Consider the following 21,646-nt stretch of genomic DNA (forward strand, 5'->3'; position numbering starts at 1 on the left):
AGGTCGGAGACGTTTTCCAAACATTTTGTAAGAGTCGGGTCAGATTTACTAACACGCTGTTCCAGCTCGAACTGGGCTTCAGTTTAAAATACAAATACTGATTTAATTGATGTGTTACTACTAGAGATGGCATGATACCACTTTGTTAACGTCCAATACCGATCTCATAAATTTGTATAGCTGCCGATACCGATATGAATCTGATATAGTCTATGTTTATAATCAATAAAAAGATGTTTAGTATCTTGCTGGATTTCGTATAAGTTCATCCTAAAATTTTAAAAGACAAAACACTAAAGCTATTCTATTACACTTGTATTCTATTCTATACACTGCACCCAAAATATTTCAGTTCAGCAATACTGATCTTGTTATTTAAACTCTTAGCAGAACTTTAAGTGTTTAAAGTAATATTCAAAAAATAATTTAAAATTTTATACAGGTTTCAAAAAGTCTTTGGCTCTGAAAAAAAGAAGTTGCAATATCAGCACAAAATAATGTTTATATTCGACAACTTGGAAAAAAAGCAGGTTGTAGAATGGACCCTTTTATACATAAATAGACATCCAGAGTGGAAAGCAGTGCAAATATGTGCAAACACAGCTTCTCACGACGCTCCTCTTTTAGCAAGATGAGTGCCAGTGTAAGCTGTTTCTATCACATTTAACCTGAGACAGAATTTTGTGTAATTTCTATACAAACTTAACACAAGTATGAAAAAAGTGTTTGTTTTGTTTGTGAAGACGTGAAAAAGTGTTGTTACATTACCATTCAGTTTGAGGGTTACAACAGAAAATGATGTATTTATCGTTCTCACGCGGCATCAGACGGGATTATTTTACCAAACCAAGGAGATTTGGCCTGATAATTATTTTTATCCTCCTGTAACTTTATTGTATAAAGAGCTAAAACCTCCAAGGTTTCAGGAGTAGTTCGTCGTTATAAGAAGTGTTTGTCAACTAAAAATCAAGAATGTGGGAGTCTGTCTGTGATTCGGAAAGCCCAGCGTGTGGTCCCGACGCAGGGAAACACATTCTGTCTGCGATGCCTACCTTGGCAGCACATAGCGAGGCTCCAGATGCTTTCAGTGTGAACTCCAGACCCCCGACAGGTCTCGCACACAACTACCACGTGACGCATACTGCTCCGACGTGCTAAGGTCACTACCTGGGTTACGCCAAGTTTTGTGAGGTGCTTTTGTGATATTTAATGGATCGGATTACTTTTTTTTCTCCCCTATATCAGATCAGCATATCGGATCGGTCCATCTCTTGTTACTACCACCTAATTCTTTGATACTGCCACTACTTTTAAATACAGGTATATAGCCACAGTCTGTGGCACCATCAGATGGATACACTACATCACAGAGGTTCTCAGTTGGATTTAGGTCTGGGGACCTATGAGCACAGGTCCCAGTAAAGGCTGTTGGGCCCTTGGGCCACCCGCAGGCAGTATGTTTCTGACACTCTGACCACAAACATAACAGAACATTACATTACAGAGGAACCCACCCGAGGGATTGATCAAGTTTTATCTAATCCATCTAATCTAACATGCATGAGTATCCTGTTGGAGGTGATACTGTAGAGCTCTGGCAGTGCTCCTGTACTTCCCCGCATAAAGGAGCAGATACCGGTCCTGCAGCTGAGCTGATGATCTTCTACTATGATCTCCTGTCCAGCTCTTCTTAAGTAACACCCTGTCTCCTGGTATCCTCCCCACACTCTCACAACTGGGAGAAACTGCAGACCTGGTTGCCATAGGCTTACCTTGGAGGAGCTGAACGTTCAGCAGAGGACTGTAGAAGTTTAGCCAAAAAACCAAACAAAACTAGAGCAAAATCAGTGAGGAGGGATCAAAAGAGCGCCAATGGTTTGTGTTCAGAACCAGCAAAAGCATTCCCTTCATGGGCGTGTGCACCTGGTGTCACTTTCATTTACACCAAAGGAGGTGAAATGAAATGGTTTCTGATTTCTAACTGGGGAGATTGGTGTCCTTGACACTTAACTGACTGTATTTTGTACTGTGATGCCCGAGAGTTGCCTTTATTTTCTGAGCAGTTGACTGAGTATAATGCCACACTTGAGGAACACAGTAAAATCACATAGAACTGAAGAAATCTGGACATAAAGACGACCCATCATACTACTTGGTCTGATGCTTCAGCACTTATGTGAGTATTCATTAATAAATGAATATTTACAGTTTTGGTCAACGTTAAATGTGAGTGACTCAAAACAGGTGAACGAAAACTTCCACCTAACGATGCACTACTAAAGAAGTGTTGATAAATGAGCCGTTAACTATCAAGATGTTTGTGAATTGTTGTCGTCTGTGGAGAGATGCAGTTTATCTTGTTTAGGACTACACGCCTTTAAAGGACCAAATCTGTGCAAAAATGTGGATTCAGTGTCATTTTCTGTCAGGTATCAGTGTCGTGACGTTCTGATTGCAAAGGCACCTTTTCCTTTTGAACATGAACTGCATAAGCAGCAGGCTATCACTGCTAAGGTGGGACGCACCAAGACAGTTAGTTGGAATTTTTTTAAGGACCATCCTGCGTGTTCCCCTGATCTAAAGCCAATTGAGAAGCTTTGATGGATTGATGGCAACGGAGGTTTACAAAAATGGAAAAGAGTTCCAGACAGCAGATGCCATTCGTGCAGCCGTCTTCACCACTTGGAGAAATGTTCCCACTCACCTCATGGAAACACTTGCATCAAGCTTGCCGCAACAAAATTTTGAAGTGATCAACAATAACGATGCAGCTACTCATTACTGAGTTGGAACTTTGAGTTTTGATTTGGGGTGTTTGCAGGGTTTTTTGAGGTGTGGTCTTACAACTTCCTAACTTTTGATCAGCTGTAAAGCAGCCTGTTTCCGTTTAAGCGTCGCTTTGAATAAGCTGGATACTCGGAAAAATGTTTTGTCTCACTCTCATTTCTTCTTGTTGCGTGTTGAAGCTCGAATTGGAACCTAGTAAAGATCCAACCACGCAAAATGTGATTTTTGCCATTTTTCAAGTGCACTGTACAAAGTAGGGTGAATGAGCTTAATCATTTCTATTTCAGTGGGTGTTGTGATTAACATTAACTATTTAGTGGATTAAGAGGACATATATGACATGATTAAGTGTGAGAACACGAGTGTTCATCCTTTCTACCACTGTTCTTTTCCCGTCCCGCTGACATTCCTCAGGTCTTGTGGTTGTCAACAACATTTCAGTTCACCCTCACAATCCAACATGTTTTATGTGAAAACTATCAATAAATTCAGTATTGGCTGTAGTATGGAGCATATTTAAACACTAGGGGGCACCTCCTGACCAGGTGAGTGCATGATGCGCGCAGCGAGTGAGATCCATGCTGATGCAAATGACACACAGAGTCAGAGGCCTGAAAGACTGCTGATATTTAATGTAGCACAGCATAGTCTAAGATCATGTTGATGCTGTAGGACAGCTGTCAGTATAAACTGCCCTCACGCACACACAGGATGAGACTGCAGTTAACAGTTACCGTCTCCTTGCAGACCCGCATCAAGGTTTCCACACATCCCCACCTCACACACCACAAACCGGGGCCCCGTTCTCCGCGTGTGGACGCCTCAAGTCGTTCAAGGTTAGCTGATAATTTGATACGAGACCTGGACTGTTTCGGTTCTTTGAAGCCAGAGTTGTGGAATCCCACTTTTGCACTCATTTTCTGATCCAAATGTCTTAATAAAATCCATAACTGCATCTTTAATCTTAACTGTATCTACGCATGACAAAAAACCCAAAAAGAACGCACAACCCATTAAAAGATAGACATCAGAATGACAATGTATCTTCTTAAACACTAAAAATCCTAAATTAACCTGCAGAACTATTTGAAAGCTACTGTGCTGATTGGAGTTCCGGCTCCAGCTCCACGCACTGAGAACTTCATCCGAGGTTATCAGTCCTCAGAATGCTTTCAGATGAAATTAACTGTGCGACAATTTGCTCTGTTTTAGCCTGATAGCAGCATGTAGCTGGTTTTAGTCACCCCACACGTGTGAAGAACAGGGCCCGGGTCAGCAAAGCTTCAAAACAGTAATCTGTAGTGGGTCATGAGCCCGTGTGCACATACGGTGGGTATGATGGTGACGATGGATCAGATCTGTTCCTCACATTGCTCCTCATTAGCTGCTCTGTGTGCACTGGTAGCCTTCAATCCAACCCGTGCACGCCTCCGTGTTGATCAACACTACTGCAAAGTAAGAGCACGGCCTTATGATCGGCGGCAGGTGTGCAAGGGCCAACATCTCAAGTGAGTTTGACTCAACTTCAGTGGGTTTTTGTTCTTAATGATAACTACACATTACACACGGTAACAGGAGGCTAGCTAATCAGACTATAAAGGGAACAGCAGCATGTTTCTCTGCGTGGCCCTCTCAGACTCCGTGTCACAACATTCAGACAATGACGGAGTGAATTTAGCATAACTGAATCTCTGCTTTATTCACGCTCCTATTTAGCCACATCACTTTAAATTCAGTTTGCCACAGACCAGGATGATTACAGGTCATCTGCTCCACGAGGAAGCTGAAGGCTTATTTGATTTCCAGACCTTTCCTTTCATTTTTTAGTGTCCGAAAGCTGATTTAGAAGGAAACTCAAATTTTAAAAAAGAAACTTTTGTAAACACCCAGACATGTCACTGTAGGTAGTAATCAGACAACGAGTTCACTTGTTCTTAAAGAGGAACTATCATGCTCACTTTTAGCACTGCATTTTTATTCTTGGACTCTGCTAGAGAGGCGACGGAAGACTCGCAGCTCAAAATAATCCTCATCTTAAACTAGACTCAAGTTTCCCCCAAGAAACAGAAGATCTGAGCAGCAGGTGGGTGGGGACGCCCCTCTCTGTGACATCATACAGAGCCAAGAGAAGAAAAACTGCCTGAAAGTGATTATTTAAAGCAGTCAGACACCTGCCTCATGTGTATATACACATGGATCGTTAGTTGAAACTCGTTGCTATGTTTATTATTCCATAATTTTAACACTACATAAATATGACAGAATAAAGGAAAAGCATAACAAGTCTACTCTGATGCAACCTGTTAGAAAAAGAAGAGGTGGCTACAAAGCTCTGCTAATTAACGCTTTAGATGACGCAGTCTTCTCTGAAAGTCTGTGAGTGAAATTCTTTAACATATAAATTCGCTGCATTAGGTCATTCATTCCTCGTGATTATTGTAGGTTTTTTTTCCTTCATGATTGTCAATTTAGACGTTTGTCTCTTCGAAAGCTTAAAGCCTCATGAGTATGAAGCGATGCAAAGCGATGATGGTGACCTGGCACTGCTAATCCTCGGCACGCACACCTGCCACCACAAATTAAAGCCGTGTTCTTACGGAGAACACCACAGATGTTTACGAGTAGTGTTAATTGGCACAAGAAGCTATCAGCGCACATAAAACCCTCAGATGTTTGAGCGGGCGGGCACAGTGTTTGCAGGGACTCCTGACTGGGCAGCACAAAGTGAGGAACAGGAAAAGCAGATACTCATTTGTCAGTTTAGTTCTCATGTGGGCCGATGGTTCCCAGCAACGTCACGTCAGACAGAGAAAACAAGGGGGGCAGCAAGAACCAGTCCATCTATGTTGTTCCTCCACTGTTAGCTTCCAACACACGAGCAGTTTATACACACACGCACAGACACACAAACAGGCTCGCACACAGATTACGTGCGGTGAGGGGTAACGTGCTTCCTTACAATCGCGGCTACAGCATTAACAAACTTAGAGAATGCCAGATCGATTACTTTTTCAGCTTAACTGTATCGCATCCATCTGCACAGGCATACGTGGACACACACGCAGACACGAGCACACACTCTCACTGCCCCGCCCCTCCCCCCCCACCCGAATGTTCACAAAGCGCGTCTAAAATCAAATTATAGATCTCCCCTAAACAAACCCCACACATTCCATTGGAATTCACGTGGATTTCATAATTCTTCCACTTTTTTTTTCTTCTTTAAAACCGCCCCGACCTTCCTGCACACAACCGTCGACCTTGTGTACTTGTAATCCCTCCGAAACCTAAACCCTCCCCCGTCTCCCCTTCCCATCCCCCTGCCCCGCCACCCCTCTTCTCCCACCCCCCTCCATCCTTCTCCCGTCACTGGCTTCCCCCCCTCCTGTTTGGGATGAGCTGAGGTTGTACAGTAAAATCTGGGGGTGCAGTCTTTATGCTGAGCTGAAGAAGAGGGGTGAAGGGTAGGAGGGAGGAGCAGGAAGGCAGTGACCCTCTGCCGTTCAGTCGTCTTCCAGTCCCTGGTTGAGGAGAAAGTTGGCCGCCAGGTTCTCGTTCTTCTCGCAGGCAAAGTAGGCCTGAATGACCAGCGCCTCAGGGAAACCCAACGCTTTTAACTGCTCCGTTGGAAGTCATGGAAGAGCAGAGGAAGGAGAAGAGGAAGATGGGCGTTTAAAACCAACCGCCTTTTTTTAATTAAAGAAAGTGCCGATGTTTAGCCTTTACTCTTCGCTCACCCTTTCAATGGCTTCCTTCTCCTGAGGTGTAACCTGGATGTAGTTGACAGGCGCGCCTTCCTCCCCTGCTGCCCCCATCTCTCCAACCTCTGGTGCATCTCCCCCCTCTCCCACTGGTTCGTTCAACATCTGGATAAACAGCTCCTGATGCTGACTGATTTGCTAGTTGGGAGAGGAAAAAAAGAAGAATTTAAAAAGCTTCTCACAGAGACGAGCAGCAGGAGGACTCGGACAGGCTGTGGTACCTGTAGAAGCTGAGGATTCTCCCGGCCTAGCTGCTGGAGGAGAGCGGGAAGCAGGGCGGGGTTCTGCTGGATGGCCTGTCTCATGTGCAGGAACTGGGGCTGAGTGCGCAGGAATGCAAGCGGGTTCTCTCCTAGAGCACAAAAAGAATGAGCAACAGTGAGAGTTTTGTCCTCTTTCAACATTTCCACCAGGAAACTTGTGCGAGCCTGCAGCTGTGACCCATGTGTGTGTTTGGGATTAGTTACATCAACAATGTTGCACACTATGACTGCAGCACGACCAGCTCAAACAGCTAATCACTTATTCTTTGATAGCAAAGACTGAACAGCTGTGCTGCATGCATTCATGTCCACAAGGACCGTGATGTCATTTTAACACCACTCTAGTTTTGCCTCTGCACACCACCAGCTCTGCACACCACCAGCTCTGCACACCACCAGCTCTGCACACCACCAGTGGCTTTTAATTCAAATCTTGCATCTGCTCAAGCTGTCATGTAGTCACAGGTAGGGCTGGGCGATATGACCCAAAATTCATATCTCGATATTTTTTAGCTGGATGGCGATATAAGATATATATCTCGATATTTTTTTTAAGCCATAAAGTAAGAACAAAAAGAGTTCTTAGTCAAAGCTGTGTCCCAGATGTCACACAGGCACTTTTATTAACATACAGCACAGATGTACATGAAAAATTACTCAAAATTAAATTATGAGCATTCATTAAATAATAATGCTCCATAAATAAAAGAAAACAAGGTTGTTTTTGTGCTAAACAAAGAGCTCACAATTGTGCAGTCAAAATGTAAACTAAAAGACGCTGAGCGTAATAACAAAGACAGATTTCACAGCTGCTCTGTTCCCAAGTTTTACTGTGTGACTGACAGCCTGGAGTTTGAAATCCACTTCATAACCACGTCTCTTACAGGTGCCATTTATGGTCCTTATACACACACAATACGGTAATATTACGTTGATGCACAGTACGTATCACTCCGCGAAGCTCCTCGGTAGCCGTAATGCGCCGACAATCTATCAAGCGGTGCAGCTCCGTAGCTTACCAAAGTCGTACTCAAACATTTTTGACAGATTGCTGAGCGCCGTGTACCACATAAAATCGGTTCGCGGCCATCAAGCACAACCAGAATTCATACATAAGGCGCGCTATCAACTTTTGAGAGAATGAAAGGATTTTAGGGTTAGCGCTGTTAGCTCGTTAGCACGTTGACGCCGTCCAGCCCCACGCATGGGGCGATGCGCAGTAACTCGTTAACGGAGATTTGCCGTGTCCGTCTTGTCGCTGCCTGCACGTGAAGCGATGGGGGAGGAGGGGGAGTTGTCTTCAGTGAAGGCGAGGCGGAGTAACGTTGCGTAGAGACAAAAGTGGACGAAAGAGAGGCAAACTTGCGGCTCCACAACTATAATTATAACGTAACATAGACTATATCGATATAAAGGATATTGTCACATCTTATATCTCGTATAAAAATATATCGATATGTTTTAAAAACTCGATATATCGCCCAGCTCTAGTCACAGGCCTCATTGGGCCATCAAACTAAGTCATTTGTCTAATTATTTTTGAGGATCTGAAGATGGACGACTGTGTACAAGTCACCAAGCCCCCCCACAATGAACTGAGGAATCTTTTTGTTAGATGATGTAATATAGTTACTGATTTTTAAAGGTCATCTTTTCCAGTCTTACAATTATTACCAAAAACCTTCTTCCACTCAACCTCCTCCACAGCATGCAGAAATGTACACGATCTATCAAACACTGAACCCTTGATGTATTATTAAACATTAAACATGAAGCGATGCCACAAGTCAGTACGTACAGCTTTACATTATGTTTGTAACTAATGACTTCTCCCATAATCCCAAACAAGCTGTTACAGCCTTGGAACAGGCTGCATAGTAAAGAGTGTATTTCTATCCATGCATGCAGATCCACGATGAGTCTCCTGGTAAACTAACTGGAAATCAGAAAGAGGCTACAGGTGAGCTGCAAGTCTGCAGTGATGTGATGGACGTGCAGGTTTGATGCCACCTAACAGGTTTAACAACACTTCATACAAGCCTGTGGTGGAGAACCGCTTAGCCACTACTGAGTCACGATGAGTCATCTTGCAGTGACAGTTATTAAGTGTAGCTGTGTCTACACCCCTGCAGCAGTCACACATTCCAGCGCTCTGGAAAAAATCGTATTTTTGGCGCGAGACGTGTTTTTTCTACCTTTTAAAATCAAAGCTTACACAGTGCCAGTGACTGTGCTGTTTGTCACACAGCTGCCAGAGATGCACAAACACACTTGACACCATGTTTGTGTTTGGATCACAGCGAGTCGGATGCCCTACCTTCTGGTACAGACGGAGCTTCTGTGGTTCCAGATGTGGGAGCCTGCGCTGGGGGATTACTCTCCTGGACTGGGCTGCTAGGGATACCCTGCAAACAACAATACAACTGTCAATCACACCCACAGACATTTAAGCAGGCTAAGACCATTAAAGTCTACGGTCATACGGTCATTCTGCAATAGCCACGCTCTGTGGCACAAAGGCATATTTCACTCTTTATATACCACAACATCAACACAACAGCTAACAGCCACAACCAATAGTAGATATTCAAAGACATGTTTGGCAGTTAAAATCATCTATTATTTCTTGCCAGTTAGAAAGTACATCGACATCCTATGTTTTCACTCATAAATCAAATGCTACATTTTTTTAAAAGAATAAAAACATAATCAAAACATTGAAGTTTTTATTTGACATCATGCTTGAGATTTATCTGCCATATTGGACATAATGCAAACCAGTTGCTAGGGAAATGTGTGGTTGCTGGATGTCTCCAAATACTCTACAAGCTGAGCAGCAGCACAACGTGAGAAACTGACGCAAACCAGAGACGGAGAACGATGGCCTGTACAGTCAGAGCTGTTCCTAAGCGCTCCAGCAACATGTTTCCAAAGGAGCAACTTTCACTTTGAAGGCAAACTGTCTCCGCTTCAGGTTTATGTTGCACAGATTCAAAACAGCTCCAAGAGCAGCTGAACAGCACTTGTGTACACGTCTGTCACTTTCATTCACACTAGGACAGCAGCTATGTGCTACTGACCACTCAATGAATACTTGTCTTTCCCGAGGGACAGGTGGTTGCCAAGAGGTGACTGACCAGTGTGCAGGCCTGTTTGACGGGCTTCAGCAACATTTTCCCTCAGTACCAGTGGTTGCCAGATAGTCTCTAGGCCTGTGTGACTGCTCCCACTGTCACCATGAGTCCAAACTGGTTATTGGTCACATGTTTGCAAAACCTCAATACTTTTCCTGAGCCCATGTGAAGGATGAGTATTTCTGTCTGTTGGTCTGTTAAATTAGAGCTTACTGTAACTAATATTTGCAGAAATGCTCTGTTAAAAGACCAACATGTCTGTCTGTGCTGCAAACACCTGAGAGTGAGTCTCCTATACACACAGAAACAGATGAAAGCCATTTTAGCCGCACTTATGGCTACTGTGGCTGAATCACTCATCTCTGTATGCAAACATCTCCCTAGTGTCTCAGCGTCACCAGCAGCAGCAATGCAGCTACTGTGTTTTCATGCAGTATGCATTGTGGAGAGTGACGCCCACCACCTTGACTAGCTCGTGTTATAACGCCCTCCCCTTGATGTGTGTGACGTACAGTAAGAAGGTACTCCACGGCTCTGTGGGGGTTGTTGAAACTGGCCCGTAGCGCAGCCACAACTCTCTCCCTTTCATAGCCCATAGACATGATCTCCGTCAGCATCGCCTCATACTCCGCTCCGGTCACTGAAAGGGCACATGTAAACGTTTGAAACAAACATGGTATGCTTGTTTGCAAATCAACACATTTTAAAAAAAAATATCCTCTGAAATTTCATCAAACATTTATCGTACTGACAAATTAAATCCACTTTGTACAATCGAGACAACTTTCAGACTCCGAGCTTTTACCATGAAAACACTGAAATAGAATCTCAGCAAACTTTTTATTACAACATGGGTTTAAACAGAATCACTTTACGCATACACTCCCCTCTCTTATAATGGGAATCCCCCGTTACTCATAGGCACAACAAGAGGCGGCTTGCGTTTGTCAGAGCCTAAATATAGAAATGGCATGTAGCACACTGCAGCCAGTTAAGTCCCACTTTTACAACAGTAACAGCTTCTGGTAGTTCATGTAAGCGTTACACAACACAGGCTATTGTCTGTCTCTGTACAGTTCACTTTTAACAGCTACTTTTTAAATAAAGCTATTTCAATAAGACAGGCGCCAGCTGCTTTTATCCGATCCTGCGATGTAAGTCTGATAGCTTGCTTTACCTACCCAGCGTCGAGGATGCATCCAGGCCCTGACTTCCACCACTGGAGCTACAAAAAAGAAAGTTGGAGCGAGGGAAAAAATATACATTAGACAGGTTTCCTGTGATTTCATGTGAACGGAGGCTGTGCTGAGAGAGGCACCAGGCAATGGTGATGGAGGTGAGCTTGGTGATCAACATCTGTTCCATCCAATTAACAAAAAAACAAAACAAACAAAATCATACAGGCAACTGGATTAAAACACATTTACAAAAAACAACAACAAAACAAACACGAACAACAAAACCTCAGTTGCTTCTAAAAGCCTGTGGACTTGATGCCCCACAGAAAGTCTAAAATATAATATTCACTCCTATACGCTTGGCCTTTCTTAACCTTCCTCACAGCATTAGCAATTAGCCAAGAGAGTCCGCTGATCACGTAACGTCAACAAGCGGACATTTCTCAAACAACCACAAATTTCACAAAACTCAAAAAACACAAACTCTGGTGTAACTTCAGACAATTTTATCACCAACAACACTGGAGATAGAGCAAGTTCAGATTAGTCAGGAGGCTGCTGCATTAAACTGACTGACTAAGCAGGTAAGCTAACATGATGAGCATAACTAAAAGCTGGTTTTAATGCCCATACAACCAACTGTATGGCTCAGTCAGGTCGAGCTTAGGATTTCTTTTGGGTAACATTAGCTAAAACTTGTTTGCCTGATTTCAGGCATAAACACTAGACTTGAACTACAGTGTCTATGCCAGCTAATTAACCCAAAGCACAGGGAGGCGATCTTTCTAGCAAACCTTTTTTTAATTGAATTATCAGATAACAGTATAAATTTGATGCTACCAGATTCCAATACCAGTTGTAGCTAGGCTAACTGTAGCTTTTTTTCTTGCCATCGTTGCTGCTAGCAACTCACTCCCAAGTGGAAGTCCTAGTTAAAAAGCTTTTCAAATCACTAAATGAGTTATGATGCTAAATTATTTATTATACCACATAATGGTGCATAGTAAGTAACGGTAATAATTAGTGGTACACAGATAGTTGGGCAGCTGCAACTCTGTTGAACAGTTTATTCAAAGCCATTGTAAGTATGTAGATTTAACTATACATGAGTCCAGTACATACAAGCAGGTCAACTCCTGCTCAGACACACTGGAAATGTTTAAAATGGTTTTATTACAGACTAATCATGCACATCTTTTTCCAAGGTATGCCTGCTAAATACAAAGCATAACATTTTGGTTTGTAATTTAGCCAACTTATTGACAAACATGAAGCCTAAGAGCAGATCCCACAGATTTAGATTCTAAGCAGCTGAATGACGTACAGGAAAACACAGGATGACACGAGACAGAAAAGGGGATGGCTCGCTAGTTATCTGCAGCTGATCTTTGACCAAAAAAAAGACAGGATTGATTTCCACTACAAATCTCACTCTAAGAGAATTTCTATATTTGATGGTGATTCTCTTAAATTGATAAATAGAATTTTATTTTAGTCACCAGATGAGGCAGCCCAACCAAGAGTGTGTGCATGGGAAGCACTCCAGTTATGAGTTGTGTGCTCGGGTTAAAACCCTCCCTATTCATATCTTAAAAGTTATCAGCTGTGATATTGACTTGAACAAGTCCTATAATATGTTTTATTACTAAAATGTAATACCTACAGTTGTTTTCATTATTGATTAATCGCGCCGACTGGTTTCTAACAACCAAAGACGGTCGGCTGTATGTCTACAACCAGACAGATATCCACTTAACATGATAAACAGAAGCATTAATCAATGGCTTATCAGCTTGGAGAATTTAAAAAAGGAAAAAGAAATGACTAATTTATGATTGTAATTTCCCACCAATCACTTAATTAATGCACAGTTCTTACAGCTCTAAACATTTCTCACTTACATTCTGGAAAATATGATGTAGTGACATCATCCAGTTTTCTCCTTTATCAGAGTAAACTTTAATGATCAGCATGGCCAATTATCACGGGCAATATTTGCCATGTTTAAAGCTATTGGAATTATTACACTTTGACACATTTTCCTATAAAATAGTTAAGAATGTGCAGAGCTGGCTCTGATGCAGGCCTGAAAAGAGCAGGAGGCAGGACACAGGATGTTCAATTGCTAGCTGTGACTTTGCCTACACTCTTCTCACACTGGCACAAATTAGGTGCATTCAGAAACCAGACAGACTCTATAATATGACACTGGCTGGTTAAAGGCTGTTTAATGTCCGAGCTGTCCAGATCATACAATTATCTCCACTTAGTAGTGTCTACACGAGTTCAGCTGGCAGTGCAGAAAAACAGCTTTAGTAATAGAGAGAGTGTACCTAGCTGGTTGTTGTGGTTCTGTGGCTACGGCACTTGACTCCTCTTTGGCCTCCCCGCTAGGAATGGGGACAGCTGCAGGGGCAGGGGCTGGGGCTGGAGTTGGGTTTGTAGTCGGGGCAGCTGTTGATGTGGAGCCAGAGTCCTGTACTGGGGGTTTGGGTGCTTCTGAGACTGATGGTGAGGCTGCAACTGCAGGCTTAGCCTTTTGTTTATTTTAAAAAAAAAAGTGCTATTAGACTATCAACATATTGTTAAATCTGTTTAACAAGAAAAGAAGCCAAATACACTGATGCCAGCCACAAGTATTAATTAGGATCTCACCTTGGACACCATCACTACAACAAAGTTCTTCTCATCAATTTTGTAGTCCTTAATTGGTGTGTCATCTTGCAAAATTTTCCCAGCATATATCAGCTTCTGCCCGGACACAGGAAAGTTGTCTTTTCCCCTTTCTGCTTCTATCTTCTCTTTCAAGGCCTTCACCTAATAATAATAACAAAACAAGAAACAAAAACCACCCCAGGACTCATTATTATCAATGACATGTCTTCCAGTGCTTGTAATACCAGAGGTTTAATATTAGATGGCCGGCTTTCCTTCAAGTCATTACAAAGCAGGGAGTCATCCTAGCTGACTTCAGCTTTAAAGTTAGGGATCCTAATGCTATAAAATGCAGTGGTCTATTTCACACCTGGTCTATTACGTGTTTACTAAAAACTAAATTTTGGAATGTCACAAGAATTATATCCACTGAGAGTATGCTCGTACTATTTCATTATAATATATCACTTAACAATGGGCCCTGCAACTACACCTTCGGATGTGAGGACATGCTAATAGAAAGAGTCAGTTTCTGAGTGAAGCTAATCGCAATTGGCAGTGTCATAGGCGTTAGCATTAGCAATCACGAGCGTAGTCCACAGCTTGCGTTCATCAAAAAATATTAGATTTAAATCCTAACCCATATCACCCTTTAACAAAGAGTAGTAGCCACACCCGCGAAACAATATTTAAATGATGAAAAAAGTCGTTTAAAACTGTGTCGCTATGACTTTGATAATGGGCTACTCTGCTAGCTAGCTTGCTAACGCTAACTCATCACAGAAGTGAGGCGTCGCGTTGTTTTGCGGTTTCTTGTGGGTTGCCTCTTTGTAACGTGTGCGACTATTGCGAAACCTCCAGTCGAGTCTAGTTGTTAGTCGTTCTTTAATGTGTAATATAAATGAATGGAAAGCTGTCGGGTCTTCACGCAAAGCCAAAACACAGGTCCCGCAGCTAGCACTGTTAGCTTAAAGCACGTTAGCTATAGCCACTCACCGTTTGTTCGGGGTCTATCTCAATCTGAATAGTCTGCTGCTGCAGCGTTTTAAGTGTGATCTGCATGGTAGCGGCGACTGACGCTGGGTCAGAGGTGCTTCAAACGGAGAAACAGCTGCTCGCTAAACAGTTAATTTGTTTTTAAAGTTGGCGTTTCGGGTAAGATAACAACTAGCCGAGAAATGTGTGTATCCATGAGCATTCAGCAACTCGCCATCTTTGGTGACAAGTTGGTGGTGCGGCGAGGAAAGCTCCGCCAGAGATCTCGCGTTCACGTGCTCTGCTCCGTGACTATGGCAAGCTATGGGGTTTCTATCTACACAGTCAGCGTGTCCACATGGGACAATTATTATGAAAATATGGCCAATTAGAGTTACAACAGGTTAAAGTCAGAAAACTTCATGTTATTGTAAAATTTAGTTTATATTATCTGAAATGTGACAATAACATTAACGAACTGGTAGTTAAATAACATGGTTTTGTTGCAAATCAATTAAAATAAACAAAAGAATCAATCTTGTGATTGGGTCACGGCAACTGCTACAATAGTGAGCACCCACAGACCTTTTTAAGCAGCAGCTGTTTTTGTATGACAGTCTGTAAATCAAGCTGTGTAATGATTTCAATTCTGTACCTACAGAGAACAAAGCGTTTTAAACGTTTAGTAACACCTGTGGCGTGGATGCAGTGTGTGTCCGTCTGTATCAAACTATAAGCACAAAGTCCAGAACGCTTAATAATTACATTGGGCTCATGAAGAAAATATTCAAGTTGGAAATGCTTACTGACCTAAACACTCACCGGCCAGGTCATGACTTTCATGTCAATATGGACCAAAGTCTCTTAGGGATGTTTTCCAGCACCTTGTTGAATCTATGCCGTGAAGACTTAAAGGAGTTCTGAAGGGAAAAGGCGGACCCGGTACTCGCAAGATGTACCTAAGGACACGGTGAATGTATGTTCAATGAGAAGAAAATGACATAACAACAGTCAGTGGAAACCAAAACCATCAGCCCTTATCAGACTGGATTTAAATTATACCAATTATGGAAACTAGAAATTCTCCAAGTGTTCATTTTTTCTTTTTCTTTCTTTTGTTTTGTTTTTTGAACCATGAGAGAAGTACTGTCGTTGTGTCTATTATCCCATTATTAATAGATTACCGAAGATATCCAAAGTTTGCCTTTTGCATGGCCACTTTCCTGTGGTGCTTCGATTAGAAATCTACCACATATCTGAACACAAGTACACGAAAGATCCACTTTTTAACTCCTTATTGAAATTGAAATATTACGTAGAGTAACTACAAAAAAGGCAAAATACAATTCACATCCTTTAACATCCACCAGAGGGCGCTGCAGCTTCCTCTGGACCTACTTCCCAGGCTTTGCAGCGCTTTCAGATTGGCAGTGTCCCCAGCGTTTGGGCACAGATAGTTGTGCTACAATAACAGTCCCATATAAACTCAGCCCTGTATTGATCACAACTGTAAAGTTTAGTTACTCTATGTTGCGCATTGACAAAAACTACCTATAAGGTACACACACACACACACACACACACACACACACACACACACACACACGGTGAAAGCAGTTTGGAGAATGGTTTGTTGGCATCTTGTTCAAACACACACTGCAAGCACGCAATATATCAGTAATCAGTGTAGTTTAGTGTTACAGTCACCAGAGGGCAGAGTTTGACCACTCCGAAACACATTCTGATTGAAATGAAGAGGATATAGAAAACATGGGACATTTTTGAGCAATAAAAACCAGCATGTGTGTGAGAGAGATTGTGTTTGTATGTGAGGCTGCTTTGGTTGTTTAACTGAAGCCTTGTGGATGCAAAGGTTGGCGAGTTTACTCAGAGTTACACGACTGTGCCTTTTGAGAAACACGGGGAATGAGGAAATAGCTTGTTTCCATTTTACAAACCTTTAGATGAATGTAAACTATGGTAGGTGCTACAGTAATCTGTAATATAATAGCCTATATATTATATATTATATATTTTATTATTACTATTATTACTATTATTATTATTATTTTTTTATTTTTTTATTTTTTTTTTACTATTTAATTTGTAAAAATGTGTATACACACACACACACACACACACACACACACACACACACACACACACACACACACACACACACACACACGTAGGAAAATATTTAGTATACACATCCAGAAATGCATACACTATTATATATTGTACATATATTTATTAGTTTCAGGTTGGCCATTCTTGTATTTTGCTCGTTTGTGTTGTTGTGTTTGCACATCTCTGTTGCTTGTGGGGCTCGCACACAAGAATTTCACTCGCATGTGCTGTGCCAAGAACAGAGGGAAGTGAAGACAAGATTAGAAAGAGAGCGGAGAGAGGAAGGAACAGAGGGATGAGTGATGAAGTGAAAGGAGAAGGGTGTCAAAGGGGGAACGTCTGGAGTGTAAGAGATTGATGAAGAAGAATGAGAGATGGTGTGTGTGTGTGTGTGTGTGTGTGTGTGTGTGTGTGTGTGTGTGTGTGTGTGTGTGTGTGTGTGTGTAAGAGAGAGGATGGTGCCCTAAATGTGTGTTCATCTGGGTTAATTCTCAAGGACAGGAACTATTAAAGATTAACAACCAACCACCATGTTTTATTGAGACCAGCCGCATTTGCAGGCATATGGCTCTAAACACAGACCCACTTAAATGTCTGTGATTGTGTGTCCGCTTTTGTGTGCATGTGTGTGTTTTTCTGGAGGCTTTTATTTTGTTCAAACAAAACGACAGTCTTTTCTAGGACGATATGACTGTAAGCTTGGCTGTTTGCTGGAGTGCTGCAGTCAAACCTCGATTACATCAGCCTCACTTAAGCCACACACCTGACAATAGAGTGCTACAGTATTATGGAGTTAACCAGAAACTGCAAATAATGGCTGTTAAATGATCTCTTGGATGTATGGAAGAAGCATTTACAAAGTAAATAAAACACTAAATCTTGGTGCCACTACTCACCAAATCTGACACCACGACTGTCTGGTTAAAAGCATCGAGGGGCAGCCACATTTAAAACGATATGTGGAGACCATAGAAAGCCAGTGCAAGTGTGACGCAAATTAGGTGTCCAGACTTTAAAGTGAGTGATTAAAGTGATTAAGCAATTAGAGCCAAAGATACAGCCGATTAACACGATAAGGTGGCAAATACATTAGACAGTTATCTAGGCAACCAGAGCATGGAGCCATCTTCTAGAGTGAAGCCCAACCGCTGATATTAGCCATTTGCTGACTCAAATTAAAAAAACTAAAGAAGGGATGGGAGAAACACCATTCAACCATGTTCGAGTACTGATTTAGCATAGTTTGTCCACCAGAGGGCACTCTGAAACGTCTCAGATGCCAACGCAGGGCGTAACAATCGGCTGTTCCAAGCAGTGTTGGGCAGAGCATAAATGAGTGTTCCTGACATGTTATGATAATAAAACAAGCTTATTTTTTAAATTCCATTATCATATTATCTTGGTAATTACTCATAAGTAACTGCACATGACCAAAATATCAGATTTATCTAACAAATTCTATATCGGTCGGGCTCTATTCTTGAAACACTGTAGCAGTTTTTATTGATGACTCCCCAATCTAGCTGTTAACACAAGTGGGTGGCATGTATTCCTGTCTTATACAGGCTATACCAGCTATATTATTTCAACATGCTGCAGCCAAAAGTCTTATATACCAGCAGTCTAAGGAGCTTGGAAAGAAAAGCGTCTGGACTTCCTTAAGTTGCTTGAAGACGTTTCACCTCTCATCTGAGAAGCTTCTTCAGTTCTAGGGTGGGGAGAGTCCCAGATTTAAGTTGTAGGGGATTGTCCCCCAAGAGGGTCACGAACCTCCTGTTGATCCTCTACCTAATCACACAAGCCAAGGTGTGAAAATGGGTGTAGGTCGCAATCAGCCAAGGTTTCAGGTGAACTCATTGTGAAGCCTGGCCCCACCCAACTTGAGATTGCTTGAGGTCAGATGGTCCAGGATGTGAGTGACGTTAAGGTGTCTCGGAAGGATCTCAAAACTGGATTATAGATGGCAGACAGTTGGTGTCGTAAACCCCCGCCTCTGTTCAAAGATGGCTGTTCACAGACTTCTTTCACTCTTCTTTCAAACCATCTGTCTTCTCTGTCCAAATTGTGAACGTTGGCATCCTCAAGACAGATGATAGGGTGGAGCTAGGTTTCACAGCGGGTTCACCCGAAACATGGGACTTAAATCTGGGACTCTCCACCATTTGACCTTTGAACTGAAGAAGCCTCTCGGATGAGACGTGAAACATCTTCAAGTAACTTAAGGAAGTCCAGATGATTTTCTTTCCAAGCTCGATAGACTACCATAACCTGGATGACTGAGAACCTTCACAGATATACCAGCAGTCCTAACTTTAATGGTTCTGAAATACTGCAGCAAGACGGCTAACAAAAGCAAACCCCTGCATCCATACACTGCTTATTTGTATGATTTAGAACTGCTTAAGATTTTTTAATGATGTCTGTGAAGGTTCTCAGTCATCCAGGTCATCGTAGTCAAAGGAGCTTGCAAAGAAAAGCGTCTGGACTTCTTTAAGTTGCTTGAAGACGTTTCACCTCTCATCCGAGAAGCTTCTTCAGTTCTAAGGTCAAATGGTGGAGAGTCCCAGATATAAACCTAGTGGGAGTGACCCCCCACAGAGGGACAAAGGACCCCCTGATGATCCTCTAATCGCCTGAGCCAAAGTGTGAAACTGGGTGTGGGTCCCAATCAGCCAGAGTTTCGGGTGTGTTCATTGTGAAACCTGGCCCCACCTTATCATGTGAATTCCTGAGGTCAGATGGCCCAGGATGTGAGTGGGCGTTAAGGCGTCTGGGGAGGGATCTCAAAACTGGATTATAGATGGCAGAGAGTTGGTGTCGTAAACCCCGCCTCTGTTCAAAGATGGTCGCTCACAGTGGACATAGATGCTTCTTTCACTCCTCTTTCAAACCATCTGTCTTCTCTGTCCAAAATGTGAACATTGGCATCCTCAAAGAGTGTCCTTTATCCTTAAGATGCAGATGGATGCTGAGTCTTGTCCTGTGGAGGTGGCTCTTCTGTGTTGTGCCATGCGCTTGTGAAGTGGCTGTTTGGTCTCTCCAATGTAGAGGTCTGAGCATTCCTCGCTGCACTGTACAGCATACACCACATTGTTAAGTTTGTGTTTTGGCGTTTTGTCTTTCGGGTGAATGATGACTTTTAAAGCACACTTGGGGTTGCCCCTAATTATATCTCTAACATGCTAATTCTTTATGAGCCTAAAAGGAGCCTCAGGTCTGTTAGTCATTCTTACATCTGGGGACATTCATTTTTCAACCTTGTTAAGGAGGGCCAGTGAGTTCTGTCAGCTTGTGGAGTTTTTTGTGTCCCATTAGACACTAAAAAGATATCATAACATGCAAAACATTACAAAAAAATATTAAAAGGCAAAAAAAAGAAAAGAAAACAGTGTTTTAACATGGTACTTGGATGAATTTAGTTAGTAGGGGCTAATAAAGCTCCAGGCCAATGGAGCACCTTTAGTTTGTATTGTGGGGCCTACTATTTTTCACTGAGTCCCGCTATTACACGTACATAATGCAGAACTGAAGGCAGGGAACAGCAGCATAACAAATACAGATACCATGTGCACACATATGCCAGGATTAGACACCATTTGTTGCAGGCTATATCTTGGCTAGCTCTCGCTGTCATGTTCTCTGTTTTATCCCCGTTTGTGTCAAAATAAAAGAAAAAATCTGTTCAAAACCAAAAGATTCACATACTAACTGGTTATTAACAATACGCACCTGCTCATTTTAGAAAAATGTGAATTATAATTTATAACTTTTTTCTGCACTTATTCGTATAGAATATCAGTAAAACATATACGAAACACAACCACACTTTCCAAGAGCGAAAAAATGTCGTGTGATCAAAATAATTTTTAATTGGGGAGTAGCTGGCAGAGAAACTACTGACTGTGTCACTCCTCCTCCTCTTTCCTGTTGTCTCTCTGTCCTCTGAGAGAAATCCTTCTATTCTTCCACAGGTACACCCCCACAGTGCGGTATCATCTGCACACCCATGATATGTCACACTGCTCTGTGTGTGTGTGCATGTGTGTGAGAGAGAACTGGTGCTGTCACTGATACAATGAGTGACTCACGTACACAGCCCACAGGGATTCTTGCTAATATGAGACTTTTGAGACCCAGAAGGCCTACACTCCACGCACACAGGCACACGCTCACAATCTGTACCTAATTATAATGTGTTTATCTCCTTATTTGTGTTTGGCATTCAACGCTTTGCTTTCATTTGTATTTAAAGAGCATTGCCTTATTTGAACAACCCCCTGCCTTCTCTTTGTGATGTGCAGCTTAAACCGACAACTTTTAGTTGGCCCGTTGCGGCAACAGTCGTGATTACATGTAGTCGTCTACTGTCACCATCAACCCACAGTGAATAACCCCTTATGTATCTATGAGCACTACCACTGAAAGTATTTTAGCGTGTTTACATATTTGAAGCCAAAACATTTCAGTGTTGAGTGCTACATGATGAGCTAAGCTAGCAAGCTTTGTTATCAAGCAGCATCGATAAACTTTATAAGTGTAGCACTGCTACAATATTAACATATTACAAGGCCTATACAGACTAAACCCAGAGCACGTATTTGGGGACATTAAAATCTTTACAAAACACCAACACACGTGCAAGGCCCAGCTCAGAGACTCTGATTAGCTGAGTTGAAGCCCAGTAAATATCTATCTGCCACAGCTAAATGTGTCACCGAGCAGCTGTCACCGTGGCCACGCCCCCAAACATGCAAACTTTAAGA

At 42.3% G+C, this 21,646-nt stretch overlaps 1 protein-coding gene across 1 annotated transcript; it reads right to left on the reverse strand.

The window, feature by feature from the left end:
* Positions 1-3,397: 3,397 nt before the first annotated feature.
* On the reverse strand, positions 3,398-15,041 carry rad23aa (RAD23 homolog A, nucleotide excision repair protein a). Its single transcript, XM_080906375.1, has 9 exons — positions 14,775-15,041; positions 13,779-13,940; positions 13,457-13,659; positions 11,127-11,170; positions 10,458-10,585; positions 9,129-9,216; positions 6,770-6,900; positions 6,525-6,686; positions 3,398-6,404 (listed from the first exon to the last, which is right to left on the reverse strand). The coding sequence occupies exons 1-9, from the start codon at positions 14,838-14,840 to the stop codon at positions 6,291-6,293; spliced, it is 1,098 nt and encodes a 365-aa protein (XP_080762501.1). The 5' UTR covers positions 14,841-15,041; the 3' UTR covers positions 3,398-6,290.
* Positions 15,042-21,646: the final 6,605 nt, after the last annotated feature.

The sequence above is a fragment of the Rhamphochromis sp. 'chilingali' genome (genome assembly GCF_963969265.1).
Source record: "Rhamphochromis sp. 'chilingali' genome assembly, chromosome: 15".
Lineage (NCBI taxonomy): Eukaryota > Metazoa > Chordata > Actinopteri > Cichliformes > Cichlidae > Rhamphochromis > Rhamphochromis sp. 'chilingali'.